The 18,517-nt window shown below is 36.6% G+C and overlaps 1 protein-coding gene across 2 annotated transcripts; it reads left to right on the top strand.

The window, feature by feature from the left end:
- Positions 1-10,693: 10,693 nt before the first annotated feature.
- LOC123883632 (probable basic-leucine zipper transcription factor R) lies at positions 10,694-18,220 on the top strand. Of its 2 annotated transcripts, XR_006800338.1 has the most exons (3): positions 10,694-11,799; positions 15,340-16,594; positions 17,403-18,220. XR_006800338.1 is itself a non-coding variant. In XM_045932525.1 (2 exons), the coding sequence occupies exons 1-2, from the start codon at positions 11,759-11,761 to the stop codon at positions 16,079-16,081; spliced, it is 783 nt and encodes a 260-aa protein (XP_045788481.1). In that variant the 5' UTR covers positions 10,694-11,758; the 3' UTR covers positions 16,082-17,390. The 2 variants fall into 2 exon arrangements, 1 of the variants encoding a protein (XP_045788481.1); XM_045932525.1 differs by lacking the exon at positions 17,403-18,220 and having other exon boundaries at positions 15,340-17,390.
- The last annotated feature ends 297 nt before the right edge of the window (positions 18,221-18,517 follow it).

Below are 18,517 nucleotides of genomic sequence, written 5' to 3'. Positions count from 1 at the left end.
CTATTCCAACCTTGATAAGCAAAGTAAGGTTCCACATCATAACTGTTTGCTTTCAAACTGTTGAAATCAACCATCTTCTGTTAGCAGAGATTCTTGAAATTCCATCTCATTCCCGGTATATACCATGGTTTTGCAGAGATAAGGAGGAATGACGATTGGATTTGCAGAAGTAGACATGTTGAAGGTTAAGGGTTTGGTTGAAGCTAACGAGAGAGAAAGAAAGTTTTGTTGAAGGTTTAGAGAGAGATGAAAGTGTAGGTTGTGAAAGTGAAAAGTGTGCAAGTGTATTGTGTAAGTTTATTTAAATGCGTACAGTTAACATAAAAATGGCAAATTTGGGAAGTTACGCTTATTGACAAAAGTTTGAATACAAAAAGTCATCATTAACCACCCACTACCTGACAGGCATAAGCCACGTGTAAAAGATTATTTGGTAACTGCCATCTTAGTGGACAACTGTTCAGCAGCGAATGTTAAACGTTTTCCACTTAGATAGGTCAGAGCCTCTGAGTTGAAAAGATCCTATCAGAGTTAAGTACTTCAGATCTTTTGCATTCAGATGTTTTGAGGCAGAAGTTTTGATATACATAATCTCTTACACTTTAGAAGCCAAATTTTTTTTTTATTCAGAGATTGAAAACATGTTCAGATGTTTCTTTATAAAATCAAATCTTTCAACAGGTAAGGCTTTAGTAAATATGTCAGCCCATTGATTTTCAGTATCAACGAACTTAATATCTATTATACCTCTCTGAACATAATCTCTGATAAAATGGTGTTTAATTTCAATATGTTTGGCTCTAGAGTGAAAAATAGGGTTTTTAGATAAATGAATGGCTGTAGTGTTATCACAATATAAAGGAATATTGTGACTGCTTACATGATAATCTTCTAACTGATATTTTAACCATAGTAATTGTGTGCAACATTTAGCTGCTGAAATGTATTCTGCTTCTGCTGTTGACAATGCTATGATAGTTTGTCTCTTACTAGCCCAGGGGATAAGGTTTTCACCAACAAATTGACAATTGCCACTTGTGGATTTTCTTTCAATTTTATCTCCAGCATAGTCAGCATCACAGAATCCATTTAGCACATAATCATTGGATTTCTTATAAAGTAATCCAAGATTAGTTGTTCCTTTCAGATACCTAAAGATTCTCTTTACAGCAGTAAGATGAGATTTTCTAGGATCTGACTGGAATCTTGCACATAAACAAACATTGAATAGAATATCAGGTCTAGAGGCTGTCAGATAGAGTAAAGAACCAACCATACCTCTGTAGACCTTCTGATCTACTTTTCCTTCATCTTCTATTTTGCTAATGTTAGTTGTTGAATGCATAGGAGTGTTCATTATCTTGCAATAATCTAAGTTGAACTTCTTCAGAAGTTCCTTGGTATATTTGGATTGATGAACATATGTTCCTTCCTTCTTCTGATTAATTTGAATTCCAAGAAAGAACTTCAATTCTGCCATCATGCTCATTTCAAATTCGTCCTGCATTATCTTAGAAAAATTCTTGCACAAAGAGGCATTAGTAGAACCAAATATAATATCATCAACATAAATCTGAATGATTAAAATGTCTTCTTTGGTTGTTTTTCTAAAGAGTGTGCAGTCAACTTTCCCTTTCTCAAAACCTTCTTCAAGAAGGAAATTACTGAGTCTATCATACCAAGCTCTTGGAGCTTGTTTCAGACCATACAGTGATTTCTTCAGTCTAAAAACATGTTCTGGGTTTGAGATATCCTCAAAACAGGAGGTTGTTTGACATACACTTCTTCAGAAATAAAACCATTTAAGAAGGCACTTTTAACATCCATCTGATACAAAGTTATTCCATGATTAACAGCATAAGATAGAAGTAACCTGATGACTTCAAGTCTAGCTACTGGTGCAAAGTCTCACTATAGTCAATCCCCTCTTGCTGACTATACCCTTGTGCAACCAGTCTAGCTTTATTTCTTACCACTTCTCCTTGCTCATTCAGCTTGTTTCTGAATACCCATTTTGTTCCAATAATGTTCTTGTGTGAAGGTTTGGGCACCAGAGTCCATACATCATTGATAAGTGCTAAATTTCAGTGATTTTACTTATACATTTTAAGCACTTATTGACTTATTTTATAAAGTTATTTGAAGTAAAATCCCCAACTAAATGTAAATATTAGTCTTTACTAGCAAATTAGCATTTTAGCTATTTTTCACCTATTTCTAGTCACTGTAGGTCTTACTTATTAACTCAAATATATTGATATATATCTCCTAGTTTATATTTATTATTGCTTTATGTATTTATATTATATGACAAGTTGTGAAAGAAAAAGAAAAATAAGAAGAAAGTAGAAGCTAATTAAGAGGCGGTCAAGTGGATTAAGGAACAGAGGAATGTTGGGAAATCGTTTCATAAAACACTTTTATAAACGCAGCGGAGTTTTAAAATTAAGATTTCCCATCAATGGATTCTTGTGAATGAGCATGATCAGGTCTAGAATATTACCTTTGAAGGACAAAACTGTGGCCGCCTTTATCGATCACAAGCACCGCACTTGCAGCACCTCCACTTAGTCCACACGAACAGAGACCTTCGATCTCACAGTGCTAGCTGTTCTTGGATGAAGGCTGAGGGAATTTTGTGCGGTTTAGGGTTTAGAGAAATTCAGAATTTTTCTAAACTCAGTTAGGGTTTCAAAAAGTGTAACTTCTGAACTTCATAAGGCTCTATTTATAGAGTTTCTTATGAGGTCTTTAGTTTACACGAAATTGGGCTTCTCAAGCCCAATAACCGTTTTTCACTAACTGCACCCCCACAATAAGTCTTACTTATTTTTCCCTTCTTAACTGTCCTTATGTGTGTGACCCTGTAGGTTCTTATGACGTTGGCAATAATATTAACCGTAATATTATAAACAGTGAGCGGTATCTAGCAACACATCACTGTTACCCAAGTCATAGGAATGTCACGTGATCTGACTAACCTTTCCGTGATAAATATCTTGTGCACAATTACCCTTTTGTCCTCATGTCTATATTGAACACAAGGCATAGTATGTCATCCTTGTCTAGTTCAATATTGGGCCCATAGACATATCTCCCGTTATGTAGGAGGGACAAATTCCATCTAGGTCACTCATGTCCCTCAGCATGATTCGTGGGATACCCATCAACCATCTTTATAATTATCCAGTTACGGATAACGTTTGAATGACAACAAGGTATTACACTCCTGCATCTAGGGTACATAGTGGTTTCAGGTCGAAGGGTGGAATACACCTTTTATCACTATGAGAAAACTTATGACATTTCATAACACTCTATGTAGTATTCTCATGGTGGGTCAATCCGATATAAAGTTACCCTTAACATTTATATCTATGTGAAGACTTGATAACTCATTATCCATGATCAGTGAGATATGATCATCAGTCTACCAACATAATAGTCTTTATGCTTTATCGTTATCCCATTTCACAATAAAACTTGACTATGGATATGTTTAAGAATAGTGTTCTTATATTTAATGGAATCTCACGATTAAGTCATACTTAACGTTCCATAAGTGAACTGACTATTCTAGGGACTTTATCATTTTATCATATATAAAATAAATAAAGAAAAGCCTTTTATTTGATAAGTAAATTATTCAATACATCTATTATTCAATTATAAGTAATTGGCCTCTAGGGCTTACACCAACAATCTCCCACTAGCACTAGAGCCAATCAGGCATACTCCTAATACCTATGCCCCTAGTGTGGCCCTCATGCTTCGGCTGAGCAAGAGGCTTTGTAAGTGGATCAGCAGCATTGTCAAGTGTTGGTACTCTGCATATTTTCACATCTCCTCTATCAATTATTTCTCGAATAAGATGATAGCGCCTGAGTATGTGTTTGGACTTTTGGTGAGATCTAGGTTCCTTAGCTTGTGCGATTGCACCATTGTTGTCACAAAATAATTCAATGGGATCCACAATACTAGGGAATATGCCAAGTTCAGTAATGAACTTCTTTATCCAAACAGCTTCCTTTGCTGCATTTGATGCAGCGATGTACTCAGCTTCGGTTGTAGAATCAGCAACTGTATCTTGCTTTGAACTCTTCCAGCTCACAGCGCCACCATTTATGCAAAACACATAGCCTGATTGCGAACTAAAGTCATCCCTATCTGTTTGGAAGCTAGCATCAGTGTAACCAATTACATTTAGCTCTTCTTGGCCTCCATATATTAGGAATGAGTCTTTAGTCCTCCTTAAGTATTTAAGGATGTTCTTGACAGCCACCCAATGAGCCTCACCAGGATCAGACTGATAACGGCTTGTTGCGCTTAAGGCATATGAAACATCTGGTCGAGTACATATCATGGCATACATGATAGATCCTATAGCCGATGCATAAGGGATCTTACTCATGCGGTCTCTTTCTTCTTTAGATGAAGGAGACTGTGTCTTTGAAAGACATAGGCCATGTTGCATAGGAATGAATCCTTTCTTGGAATCATGCATATTAAAGCGTCTTAACACTTTATCTATGTATGTACTCTGGCTCAGGCCAAGCAGTTTTTGTGATCTATCTCTATAGATTCTTATTCCTAATATATAGGCTGCTTCACCCAGATCTTTCATAGAAAAGCAATTCCCTAACCAAGTTTTAATTTGTTGCAAGGTAGGGATGTCGTTTCCTATTAGTAATATGTCATCTACATATAATACTAGGAATGCGACTATGCTCCCACTAACCTTCTTGTAAACACAAGGCTCATCTTCATTTTGAATGAATCCGTACTGTTTTATAGTTTCATCAAAACGAAGATTCCAACTTCTGGAAGCTTGCTTCAATCCGTAGATTGATCGCTGTAATTTGCATATCTTTTTGGCTTCTCCTGGAATGCAAAAGCCTTCAGGTTGTGTCATATACACATCCTCAAGGAGACTCCCATTAAGGAAGGCAGTTTTTACATCCATCTGCCAGATTTCATAATCATAGTATGCAGCGATGGCAAGTAAGATCCGAATGGATTTGATCATCGCAACTGGTGAAAATGTTTCATCATAGTCTACCCCATGAATTTGTTTGAAACCTTTAGCAACCAATCGCGCTTTGTAGGTCTGTACCTTTCCATCCATGTCAGTCTTCTTCTTGAAGACCCACTTGCATCCTATGGGTTTAATCCCATCAGGAGCTTCCACCAAGTTCCAAACTTGATTTGTGTACATGGAATCCATTTCAGATTTCATGGCTTCAAGCCACTTCTCAGATTCAGGGCCAGTGATGGCCTCTTGGTAAGTCACAGGCTCATCTTGATCCATGAGTAATACATCGCCTTGTTCCGATATGAAATATCCATATCTTTCAGGTTCTTGACGTATCCTGTTGGACCTACGTGGTTCTTGTGTTACATGAGCAGGATTTTCTGTCACAACATCTTGTGCATCCTGCTCTTGTTCCTCCATTGGTGTGTCACTACTTTGTGGATCGTGAATTTCTTCAAGATCTACTTTCCTCCCACTGATTCCTTTGGAAACAAAGTCCTTTTCTAGGAATACTCCTGTTCGAGCGACAAACACTTTGCCCTCAGAAGGATTGTAGAAGTGATATCCTTTTGTTTCTTTTGGATATCCCACAAAGAAGCACTTGTCAGATTTAGGTTCAAGTTTAGTAGAAATTTGACGTTTTACATAAACTTCGCAACCCCAAATCTTTAAGTAAGACATATGTGGTCTCTTGCCACTCCATATCTCATATGGTGTCTTTTCAACCGTTTTAGAAGGAACACGGTTAAGTGTATAAGCTGCTGTCAATAGGGCGTGTCCCCAAAAGGAGTTTGGAAGATCAGCGTGACTCATCATAGACCGCACCATGTCCAACAAGGTTCGGTTTCTTCTCTCAGACACACCATTCCATTGTGGTGTTCCAGGAGGAGTGAGTTGGGATAAGATCCCACACTCTTTTAGATGGTCATCAAACTCTAGGCTTAAATACTCACCTCCTCGATCTGATCGAAGGATTTTGATTTTCTTTCCTAGTTGGTTTTGTACTTCATTTTTAAATTCTTTGAACTTTTCAAAGGATTCGGATTTATGCTTCATTAGATACACATATCCATATCTACTGTAGTCATCAGTAAATGTGATGAAGTATTGAAAACCTCCTCTAGCATGTGTGTTCAATGGTCCACATACATCAGTATGTATGAGAGCCAAAAGATCACTTGCCCTTTCACCTTTACCAGTGAATGGGGTCTTTGTCATTTTTCCCAATAAGCAAGATCTGCATGTTTCAAAAGATTCATAATCAAATGAATCCAAGAGCCCATCTTTATGGAGCTTGGAAATGCGTTTCTCATTTATATGGCCTAAACGACAGTGCCAAAGGTATGTAGGATTTAACTCATTAGGTTTAATCCTTTTTGTATCAATGTTATATATTGGCATTTCAAGATCAAGAATATATAATCCATTACTCATTTGTGCTGTGGCATAAAAAATATCATTTAAATAAATGGAGCAACAATTGTTCTTTATTGTAAATGAAAAGCCAAGTTTATCCAAACAAGAAACAGAAATAATATTCCTGCTAATGGCAGGTACATAAAAACAGTTCTCTAACTGTATTATTAAACCAGAAGGTAAAGTCAAATTATAAACTCCTACAGCTAATGCGGCAACTCTTGCTCCATTTCCCACTCGTAGGTCGACTTCACCTTTAGCCAATCCTCTACTCCTTTGCAGCCCCTGCACATTAGTACAAATGTGAGAACCACATCCGGTATCTAATACCCATGTAGAAGAAGTAGATAAATTAATTTCAATAACAAAGATACCTGCTGAATTAGAGCTCTCTACTCCATTCTTTTTATCTTCCAGGTATTTTGGGCAGTTCCTCTTCCAATGTCCAGTCTTGTTACAGTGGAAGCACCTACCCTCCTTTGCAACTCCCCCAGTGGGCTTCAAGGCTTTAGGGGTAGGTTTGGGTTTGGCAACTTCCTTGCCCTTCCCTTTGACTCCCTTCCCTTTGTTGCCCTTCCCTTTGTTTCCATTGCCAATCATAAGAACATGGTTGGACTTCCCTTTTGTTTTCATATTCTGCTCAGCTTGCCTCAACATGCCTAGCAGTTGTGGCAGAGTCTTCTCCATGTCCGACATGGTGAAGTTCAGAACAAACTGATTAAAACTCTCCGGCAACGATTGCAAGATCAGATCAGTTGCAAGCTCATTTCCAAGTGGAAATCCCAATTTTTCTAAGTTCCCCACGTACCCAATCATCTTGAGCACATGTGGACTTACTAGAGATCCCTCAGATAGCTTGGCTGAAAACAGGGCTTTGGAAACCTCAAACCTCTCAATCCTGGCTTGCTCTTGATAGAGCGTTTTCAAGTGTTCGATCATATCGAATGCATTCATGTCCTCATGTTGCTTCTGAAGCTCAGAGGTCATGGTAGCCAGCATGAGGCACTTTGCATCCATGGCATCATCAAGACGCTTCTGATAAGCATCCCTTTGTGCCTTTGGAGCATTGGCGGCAGGTTCATCCTCAGGGTTAGGTTGGGGTTCCTCAATAGCATACAGCTTTTTCTCGTGCATGAGGACTATCCTCAAGTTACGATGCCAATCAAGAAAATTTGTCCCAGACAATTTCTCTTTGTCAAGAATGCTTCGCAAAATGTTGTTCGAAGTATTGGTGTTTGACATGGTGATCTACAATTATAAAAGTGAAAATATAAGTATTGAACAATTTTAATACACATTTAATTAGGCCTTTAATTAAACATGCTCTCTCACTATTTTACTCAAAACAAATGACCCTCGACATTTGATTCGGAAAATCCCGTTGGAAGATTTTCTAGTGAGAATGAGATCCATATTTCACTTCGTTTTAAGTCAGCGTTGGGCTGATTACACAAAACTTAGTTATTTAGGTAGGAAACTCCTTTCCAATTGTATCTCATACAACTCTCATATCCTTTCTATTGGGTGAATAACACTTATTCTAATCCATCACATGGAATAACCCAATACTTGCTTCTAAAGTTATATAATCTTATTATATTTTCTTTAGTTAAGTTAGACCCATTAAATAGCGATCGGATAAATAAATTACCTCACCGCAACTTATCAATATTGACAATGCACTTCGCGTTGGCAAAACCTACATTGATCGATATTGATCTTGAAGGGCGCTATTCGTTGGAAAGCAATAAAACTTAATATTAATTCCTTTGAGGGCTTTTATAATTAATTTGATCTCACCTTACCACGGCTTACATACAATGACGTCACTCCATTCATAACATGCATCAACATACATAATATAATAAAATGATATGGTTATGGCCCCTAGCGTAATTGTTCCCTCAAGCCATTGAGAGAACCTATGCTATATCTAAGAATGACCTATACTTCTCCAAGATAGATCTTCATTGATGTCCTTCCTGTCCTATTTGCTAATCTTATATTACATCTCTACAAGAAACTCGTGTTCATACGAGGGAGTGAGATGAGAAAAGAAATTACATCAAGAAAATATAAGAGAGGCACGACACGCAGGCCGTATTTAAAATCCCAAATAAAACGAAAAAGAACTAAGGCCATAACCATTCATCATGCAACTTTAATAACAATAAACACACAATTTATTATTATTACATTAGTCCAATTAATAAAATACTATGATTGATCACCTTACGCAGAGTTAGCCGGGGGTCCCGGAAGCTAAATTTCGATGAACACTTCATCAATGAATCCTAATCGCACCAACACTTGATGCTTCAGATACAAACCCTAGCCGTACTCTGTTTTTGTAACGACACAACCCTTGTATTGTTACAGTAATCATTCATCAAAACGTTTCAGGATTTTGTTCACCATAGACGATTGGATATATGATGCTTCACCAGTTATCGGTTCCGAAGCTCACGCTCACAATCATCCATGCTCACGACAATCACTTAAAACTTTCAATGAACAATATATTCTGTTTATATATAACAACACAACACTTGTATTGTTATAAACCCTAATACAACCGCCATTCATCAAAACGTTTCAGGACTGCTAGTTCTAGATGAACGATTGGATATATGATGCTTCACCATAAACGGTTCCGAAGCTCACGCTCACAATCATCCAAATTAAACGCCAATCACTCAAAACATTCGAATGAATGACACGATCAATGTATCACATACACTGATGCGTCGTATCAGAAATATATATCACATATATATTTTAAACCGATCAATCAAATTTTATTAATCCTTGTTGTTCTTATTATTAATACCGATTCAAAATCATATTAATAAAACAGTAATAAAACAGCAAACCGATTCATGGTTTCACAAGTGGCTCTGATACCACTGTTGGGAAATCGTTTCATAAAACACTTTTATAAACGCAGCGGAGTTTTAAAATTAAGATTTCCCATCAATGGATTCTTGTGAATGAGCATGATCAGGTCTAGAATATTACCTTTGAAGGACAAAACTGTGGCCGCCTTTATCGATCACAAGCACCGCACTTGCAGCACCTCCACTTAGTCCACACGAACAGAGACCTTCGATCTCACAGTGCTAGCTGTTCTTGGATGAAGGCTGAGGGAATTTTGTGCGGTTTAGGGTTTAGAGAAATTCAGAATTTTTCTAAACTCAGTTAGGGTTTCAAAAAGTGTAACTTCTGAACTTCATAAGGCTCTATTTATAGAGTTTCTTATGAGGTCTTTAGTTTACACGAAATTGGGCTTCTCAAGCCCAATAACCGTTTTTCACTAACTGCACCCCCACAATAAGTCTTACTTATTTTTCCCTTCTTAACTGTCCTTATGTGTGTGACCCTGTAGGTTCTTATGACGTTGGCAATAATATTAATCGTAATATTATAAACAGTGAGCGGTATCTAGCAACACATCACTGTTACCCAAGTCATAGGAATGTCACGTGATCTGACTAACCTTTCCGTGATAAATATCTTGTGCACAATTACCCTTTTGTCCTCATGTCTATATTGAACACAAGGCATAGTATGTCATCCTTGTCTAGTTCAATATTGGGCCCATAGACATATCTCCCGTTATGTAGGAGGGACAAATTCCATCTAGGTCACTCATGTCCCTCAGCATGATTCGTGGGATACCCATCAACCATCTTTATAATTATCCAGTTACGGATAACGTTTGAATGACAACAAGGTATTACACTCCTGCATCTAGGGTACATAGTGGTTTCAGGTCGAAGGGTGGAATACACCTTTTATCACTATGAGAAAACTTATGACATTTCATAACACTCTATGTAGTATTCTCATGGTGGGTCAATCCGATATAAAGTTACCCTTAACATTTATATCTATGTGAAGACTTGATAACTCATTATCCATGATCAGTGAGATATGATCATCAGTCTACCAACATAATAGTCTTTATGCTTTATCGTTATCCCATTTCACAATAAAACTTGACTATGGATATGTTTAAGAATAGTGTTCTTATATTTAATGGAATCTCACGATTAAGTCATACTTAACGTTCCATAAGTGAACTGACTATTCTAGGGACTTTATCATTTTATCATATATAAAATAAATAAAGAAAAGCCTTTTATTTGATAAGTAAATTATTCAATACATCTATTATTCAATTATAAGTAATTGGCCTCTAGGGCTTACACCAACAAGGAAAGTCAAGTGGCAACATCAACCGTCTTAAGAAAAAGCATATCACAGCCCAATATCATAGCTTAAGGGTGAAGTATTGTAAGCATATAAAAGGGCTACCTTGTTGTGTTTGAAAATACAATTCACTCTCACACGAGAGAACAGAGAGTTAAAAACAGAGGAGAAAGGCGGAGAGTGAGCATAGAACGACGGAGGAAACGAGTTGGATGCACACCAACTGTTCGAGAAATCAACCGGTGTTATTATTTCATCTCTTTTCTTCTCTTTTGTGTAAAGCTATCTTGGTAATGTGTAGCTAAAGACACTTTTGTTGGGATTAGGTGTAAATTACTCTATTAGTATGTGTTTCTATTGATCATGGTTTTATATATGGTTTTAGTTGTTTCTCAATATTGATGTTATCTTTGTTTTCATTGTTTTAATCTTTGATTTGAATTGTTATAGACATATACCTTTTGAATCTAAGAACTAGGATAATATCTATTGAACTCTAAATTCTAGACATAGATTTAGGTTTAATATTCACTTAGAGTATCGAATCTTAATGTTATTGTATTAATTGACGATCTGAGACATCGGAGGTTAATAGATGCAATAGATATCTCGGCGTTATCTGGACACGGAAACGTTCGACGAGCGATACGTGATAATATTGATAGATGACTAGAACCTGTGTAACTGATTAGGGGAATATGTATGAATGAGTGATTGAAATCTAATCCCAGCAATTTAATCTCTCTGTCAAATTAATCATCTTTACTACTTTCATGTATTCGCAACTTTCGTAATCAACCATCTTTGAAATCCTTTACTTGAAATTATATTAATTGTTGAACGGCATCGATATCGCATCAGTCCCTATGGAGACGATAAAAACATACTTACTTTTGAACTTTCAACAATATGGCGCCGTTGCCGGGGACTGACGTTTAGATATTGGAGCATCGCAACAATTTATATTCTTTTAAGTATTTGTATATATTTGTTTATATTGTATAGTTTTTGCTTGTACTAATCCTCTTTGCTAGACAAAGAAAGCTGTTTTTCTTGTTTGTTGAATCCTTTTTCAGATTCCCCATTAAAAGTAAAACCATGACTGATCGTGGTTATTACAACTTCTATACTCCGTGTGAGTATTGTAAGACCCGTAATTCCACAGTGCCTTTTGCGTGAAGAAAATAAGTAATGGCTAAGGAATTTAGGGTTTTTGGTTAAGTGTTTTTGTGAGTATCGTCGCAATAATAGGATTTTTGCTGAGATGGAGTCTGTTTTGTGCTCGTGCGCTGGAAAGGCACAGACTTTTGGGTTGTAATCCTCTTTCATGAATGAGAAGGTTTCTGTGAAGTCAGAACGACGAGTTTTGGATTATTCTTGTTTTTGGAAAAACGAGTAGGAATTTTACCCGCTGTTGTAAAATTTTACGGTTTCGGAATTCCGTAGAATTTTAGATGGAGGATTTATATATCTGCGCGAGTTAGGATATGTCCTGAGAATATTTTTAAGAGTTAGGGAAGAAAATTACAGTCGAGGAAAAATGTTTCGCGATAATTTTTGGAAATCGTTTAAGGTGAACATTTAGTTTCTAAATTTTCTAGTTTCGCGAGTTTGGCTCGTATGCGTAGTGCGACTCGTCGATGAGGCGTGAGTTTCTCATGAGGGAAATAAATATCTTGTGTGGATGAGATTGAGTGATCCAATGGCTAGGGTTTTTCATGGCTTATGGTGCACCTTTGATCCAATGGTTGGAAATGGCTATGACCAATGTATAGTAAGGAGGTTTAGGCCACTTGTGGACTTAGCAAAAATCAGAAAATCACTCACTCTTCCTTCTCTCTTGGCCGTGCTTCATCTCTTCCATTCCCTAACCATCACAAAATTTCAATCCTCCACCAAATCATTCCATTTCAAGCTTGGAAGCTCTAAGGAAAAGTGTAGAGAATCACTTGCTTAAGGTAACTAACCTTCTCCTTTCTTTTGTTTGGTTCAAACTCATAGATTCTAGGATTTTTCATGAGTATGTTCTTGAGGAAAATATTCTAGAATTTGGTTTTGATTAGCTTTGGTTCCATAGAAGTGTTTATGTGTGGTAGATTAACTTGTTTAAGTTAAGTAGGTATTGATTTCCCATGGTGATTTAAGTTTCACAAAATTTTTGGGTTAGGGTTTGAAGAAATATTTTGAAAAGATCATAAACATGAGTTTTTGTTTTGTGCTTTTATTTTTGATGTTGTTTATGAGCTTTGTGGCAAAATGGATGTTAGAATATGACATTTGTTTTGTGAAACAAGAAAAATATATTTTGGTGTTCTTGAGGGTTTGATGAACATTTTAGAAACTTTTGTTTTGATTCCTAAAGTAGTTTGATTGATCATTTCCATGACATTGTGAACTAGAAGAATGATTACTAGGGTTTTGTATTGAAAATTTTGAGTGTTGGACTTATTTTCAAAAGTTTGGCCATGACAAAAATTGTGTAAAGAGAGGAGGAGTTTTCAAATTTTGTTAAGCCTTTGTGGAAAGCACAATAATGGCATTAGGAGAATTACCAATCAAATGGTTTTGTGTAGAAAAGAAAAATAAGTTCATTTTGCCTTGAGGAAACAAAAATTGATTTTGTCGAAATTAGTAACTTTGTTTAAAATGCTTTTGATTGTTTGGATTAATGACTTTGGGGTATTATGGGATATTACCATGCTTTTGGAAGTGAAAAATTTTGAGTGATAGTGTGTTTTCCATTTTGATGGCCGAACCTAAAAGAGGAAAAATGGGTGAGATTCCAAAATTTTTCTATGTCCACAATGATGAAAAAATGATCATGGTTTTGATGAGTGACCATAGGTGTTTAAAAGAATGATTATAGGCTTGTGTTTGGAAAGAAAAACTTGTAACTTGCGACGCAAGAAAACCTCGATTATTTTGTCGAAATATTTTTGAAGAGTTTTTAGTTTGTTTTCAAATGGTTTTTGGGTGTGTAAATGTTTTCTTTGAGGTTGAAAACAATAGAGGTCAATGGTATGCTTTGGAAACAAAAATGATTTTGTTTTGCGGAAATAGTGCATTTAACTTCGTGAATTTTTAATCACTATGGGGAGGACTCGAAAACACAATCCGAGAGTGTTAGGAAGTGCCTTAAACACCTCTAGACCTTTGTTGATAGGTTTAGTTTCGTTGAGATATTTTGGGAGAAACTTATGGATTGTACGCTGCTTATTTTAGGGCGCGCGAAAGTGTAGAATTGTTCGAAGTTGTTTGAAATTGGAGCTTGCCGAGGTAAGGGCACCATTTTTATTTCCGTATTAAATTCCGTCGATAGCATTAGGGTATGCTTGTTGTTGTGCTTGTTTGTTTGTGCACTGTTGGTGAGTGCTTGGTATGTTTGCGTGATGTATTCTCGGTATGAGTTCGTGATGAATACATGAGGTTACTTGTCTTACATATGATTTGATGAAATATATGTGTTGACATGCTTGTTGTGGAAATTACATATTATGTGAATATGTATTGTTGTTGCATTAGTATAGATAAGAGTATCGTATGCTCATGCGTCCATGGTACGTGGTTGCGGGAGTGGACCACGGGGTGTGATTGCGAGAGCGGATCCACCCAAATGTTTGAGGTATTTTATGGGGTTCAATAAGTGGTTGCGGGAGTGGACCACGGGGTGAGACTGACAGTGATTGGGTCCACCGTTATTCTTTTTAGTAAGCACAATACGTGGTGACCGTGATGGGCTGCGGGGTGTGATTGACAGTGATTGGGTCCACTCTAATCTTTGTAGTGACCGTGATGGGCTATGGGATTTTATTGATGTCTTACAGGTTTTATTTGGGTTCACAATACGTGGTGACCGTGATGGGCTGCGGGGTGTGATTGACAGTGATTGGGTCCACTCTAATCTTTGTAGTGACCGTGATGGGCTACGGGATTTTATTGATGTTTCCGAGGTTTATGCGTGTGAATTAACCAGTGGCGGTTATCACCTTTATTCATTAGAGGTTTGCGAGACCAGTGGCGGTTGTCGCCTTGCTTGCGTTAGAGGGTTGTGAAACCAGAGGGGTTGTCGCATTCATTGCATTAGAGGTTGCATTAGGCTATGTGCGCATTTTATTTATTATGCGTGGTGTTGAGAAAATGATAAGTGTTTACTCGCTTTTATGCTTTGGTATTTGGTATTTGTATATTTGTTTCCAGTTGGTGACCCTTGCTTTGTATGTGACACGTGAACGGGTTATCCCCCACCTAGACGATGGAGCGTTACCTGAGGCTGTGGGTCGTGTGGATGGCGAGGACTTCGTAGATTATGCCGGAGAGTAGATGGTAGCTTTGGTTAGGCTACATTTTGTTAGGCTTAGGGCCTAGTATCTTTTGGATGACTGTATAGTATACTCAGACATGTTTAGTGCCTTTTGGCCTTGTGATATATTCGGTTCATAACTCGTGACTTTTGGTTTATGAACTTGATGTATCCTATGTATGTAAATTATTCAGGTGCACACTTTGCTTCTCGGAAGCCCTGTGGTATAATATTTTGGTATTGTATTTATATTCCATTGTATGATGAAATGTCGAGATAGCTAAGAGCGTTCACGCGCGCCCTTTTTTTTATTTAGCGTGTTGTTTTAAAAAAAAATAATAATACCCCTTTTCCGGCTTTAAAAATCGGGGTGTTACAAGTATGAATCATATCAACAGTTTCCTCCTTATAATTATGGGCAAACTTCAGAGGCTAGATTGGAGGAGACCATGATTAAATTAATGGAAATGCAGCAGCAACAAAACCAACAGTGGCAACAACAGCTGCAACAGATGAATGAACAAATGCAACAGATGCAAGACCAGCACCAACAATATCTGAAAAACAGTCTTGCACGGGCCAAAAATTTGGAAAATCAGCTTGTTCAGTTGGCTAAACAGTTAGCCAATAACAATAACCAAGGAGGAACATTTCAAACCAACACACAAACCACTCCTGATGCGAAAGATAATAATCCAATGAAAAACGAGGAAAGTGGAGAGAGTGTGAAAGGTGTTGAAAACAATGAGGAAGAAAGAATGTGTGATGGATGCGGTGTAGAGAAAATAGTGATAAAAATAAAGACACCACATGAAGTAGAACTTCCTCAAGAGTCACCATGTATTGAGAAGACTAGCACTGTTGATAATGAAGAAGTGATGATGGCTGCAGAAGAAATTGAGGGATTACTTGACAAGGAAATATCAATTGAGCAAAAGAGGGAGATGGAGAACCAGGCGTTGATTGATCGGGTAATAGACGAAATTTGTGCCTTGTTCAACAAAAAAGAATTGGGGAGGATATGGACTCCGCAACATCTATATCTAAAGTTCATGGAGTTCCTCCCTAACCGAAGGAAAAAGACGGATGATGTTCTTTCCGTTTCGTTTTGGCCACCCTAACATCTCAGGCGTCGAGCTACCGACGTTAACCAAGCGCTCGTTGGGAGGCAACCCAATTTTCTATCTTTACCATTTAATTTTTGCAATTTATCATTTTAGTTTATTTAAGCATGTTTTGAAAGGTTGCTAGTAAGCCAAAACTGAACCTCTGGTGTGAAATTTTAAATTGTTTTGCTTCTCCTGTAATTCTTGCTAAGCCAGTTCAGCAGCTCAGTTTTTCTGTCACATTTCGCTAAGCGAAATTATTTTCGCTAAGCCAAAGATGCCAATACTGTTTGTTTTAAATTAGAACAATCTCATTCATCCACTTTTCCTTATCTCTGTCCCTGCGTTTTTCTCAAATCTCAAACCCAAAAGTTCTTTATCCCTCCATCTTTTGTATCACTACACCTCACAAAAATTTCACTCCATCTCATTGATACTCAATTTTCAACCATGAAAAGGGTTAAATTTTTCCCATTCATCTCCAACATATTTTGTTCTTCATTGTGCATCTTAATTTCAAGAGAAAAGGTATGAAATTTTTGTTTGCTTTCATGAATCTTAAGGTGAATATTCCCTTTTTGTTTTTAATGAACAACTTCCTTCACTAGTAAAACTTCTCTGGGTGATTAGTAAGAGAATACAAGTTAGGGTTTGAATATGAATTAGGGATTTGAACCATTCATAAGATTCAAATAGCCATATTTTGAGTTGGTACTTATGAGTAATTAAGGGTTGAATAGTGTTGAGTTGATTTCACTTGGAATTGGAACTGCATGGATTTAATGTCACTGAATTGGAATCAGTTCATCATGCTATAATTGTGGATTTAATTTTACTGTCATATGAAACTTGGTGTTGGTATTGCGCTGGTTATGATTCATCTTTCTGGCTTTGTTACTTGACTATTGTGGAACTCGTGTGACTGTTGTGTTGAACATCATGCTTACAAATTCAAATAACCTAGTGTACATTGCTTGTTGTCTTTTTATTTGGTTATGTTCATCACTTATTAAGATTTCATGACAATACCTTTATGAAATTTGAAGCTTAATTGATGTGGAAGGTATTCATGTGACTGATTTGCAGTATATACCACTTATTAACTTCATTAGGACTGTTATGTAACATAGGTTGGAGTATGTGATAAATTTTATTCATTTTGTCCCTATTTCATTAACAGTTCCTGAAGCTATTTTTTTTGTGTTCGTAAGAGACATGTGTGCGGTGTTATTTTGTGGCAACAAGATAGTATCATCCCAAAACCTATGCTTAATATGAGCCTAATTAATTATGTGAATATCATTTGCTCTGATAAATTATTTTTTTTGGTAACCAGGGAGGCATTTGCTGCGCATATATAGCATGGCCTGTGGAAAGGCCATTTTACTAGGAGGAGGTGAGAAGTTGTTGTTGGTACCAAGGAAGTGAAGAAGAGCCAGACAACTGACAAGAGAAAGATAGACTAAAAAGCTCTCCAAAACTCTGTGAAGTTTATTTTAAATAGCTTTCGGTTAAATTTATGCTTTATCTTAATTTATATTTCTCTTGTGGTCTGAACAACACGTTGATGGTTGATTGAAAAAATGGTTCAAATTTTTGAAATTTTGAATACCATGTGCATATGAATTGAAATGTCTAGGTTTGTGATTAATCAAATTTTTCAAATTGCATTGTTTGAGGTCAAATTTTTGTGATTATCTTTGAATGATAGGATGAATTTGAACTAAGTAGCTTTATTCAATTTGATTTCATTCATTCCTTCTTAACATGATTAATTGATTTTGAATCACGTAGACCTAGTCGGGTGACATTGTGTGAACTTTCCATTGTTTATATATTTGAGAGCCGACAATTGTGTTTAACTCTGTTGATTTTAACTGAATCTTGCTATTACTTGATGTGTTTGAAGTCATGGATATGATCAAGGCCTTGTTTCTTTTTGAGTGATAACTACTTAAGCCAAAATAACCTACCTTGTGAGTTAGTGTGATCCTTTGCTACCCCCCTTGAGCCAAAAATTTTGAAAATTTGTTTGTTTTGAACCCTTGAACCATAATAAAGAAAAACAATGACTTAACCCTTGTCTTAGGATGATTGAGCATTGAGTTTAAGTAGGGTTGAAAACAAGTTGGGGAGAAAGAGGTTATTTGTTTGTTTGAAAAAAAGAAAGAAGTAGTTGAAAATGGTGATTGTGAAAAACAAAAAGAATTGTGAAAAAGATGTTACAATCAAAAGAAATCATTGAAATTGAAAAGATTAAAGAAAGAAAAGATTGTGGCATACAAAAAGAATTACCAAAAGAAAGAAAAATGGGGAAAGTGAAAGAGGATAAATAGCTTATGTGATGAAATTCTCAAGAATTATGCTCTCTTATCCTTAAGGCTTTTTGAATCCAAAGAAAAACAATGATTTCTTGTAGCCTAGCCCCATTACAAGCTTAAGAAAGACCTT

The sequence above is a fragment of the Trifolium pratense genome, linkage group LG5 (genome assembly GCF_020283565.1).
Source record: "Trifolium pratense cultivar HEN17-A07 linkage group LG5, ARS_RC_1.1, whole genome shotgun sequence".
In the NCBI taxonomy this organism is placed as follows: Eukaryota; Viridiplantae; Streptophyta; class Magnoliopsida; order Fabales; family Fabaceae; genus Trifolium; species Trifolium pratense.
Note: the sequence above shows the minus strand (reverse complement) of the source record. Positions and strands in the feature narration are given on the sequence as shown.

Excerpts from the sequence above, each read along its gene's own strand:
- LOC123883632 (XM_045932525.1), top strand. The coding sequence starts at position 11,759 with ATGACTGATCGTGGTTATTACAACTTCTATACTCCGTGTGA. Across the intron at positions 11,800-15,339 it reads AACTTCTATACTCCGTGTGA|GTATGAATCATATCAACAGT; the intron begins GTATTGTAAGAC and ends GGGGTGTTACAA.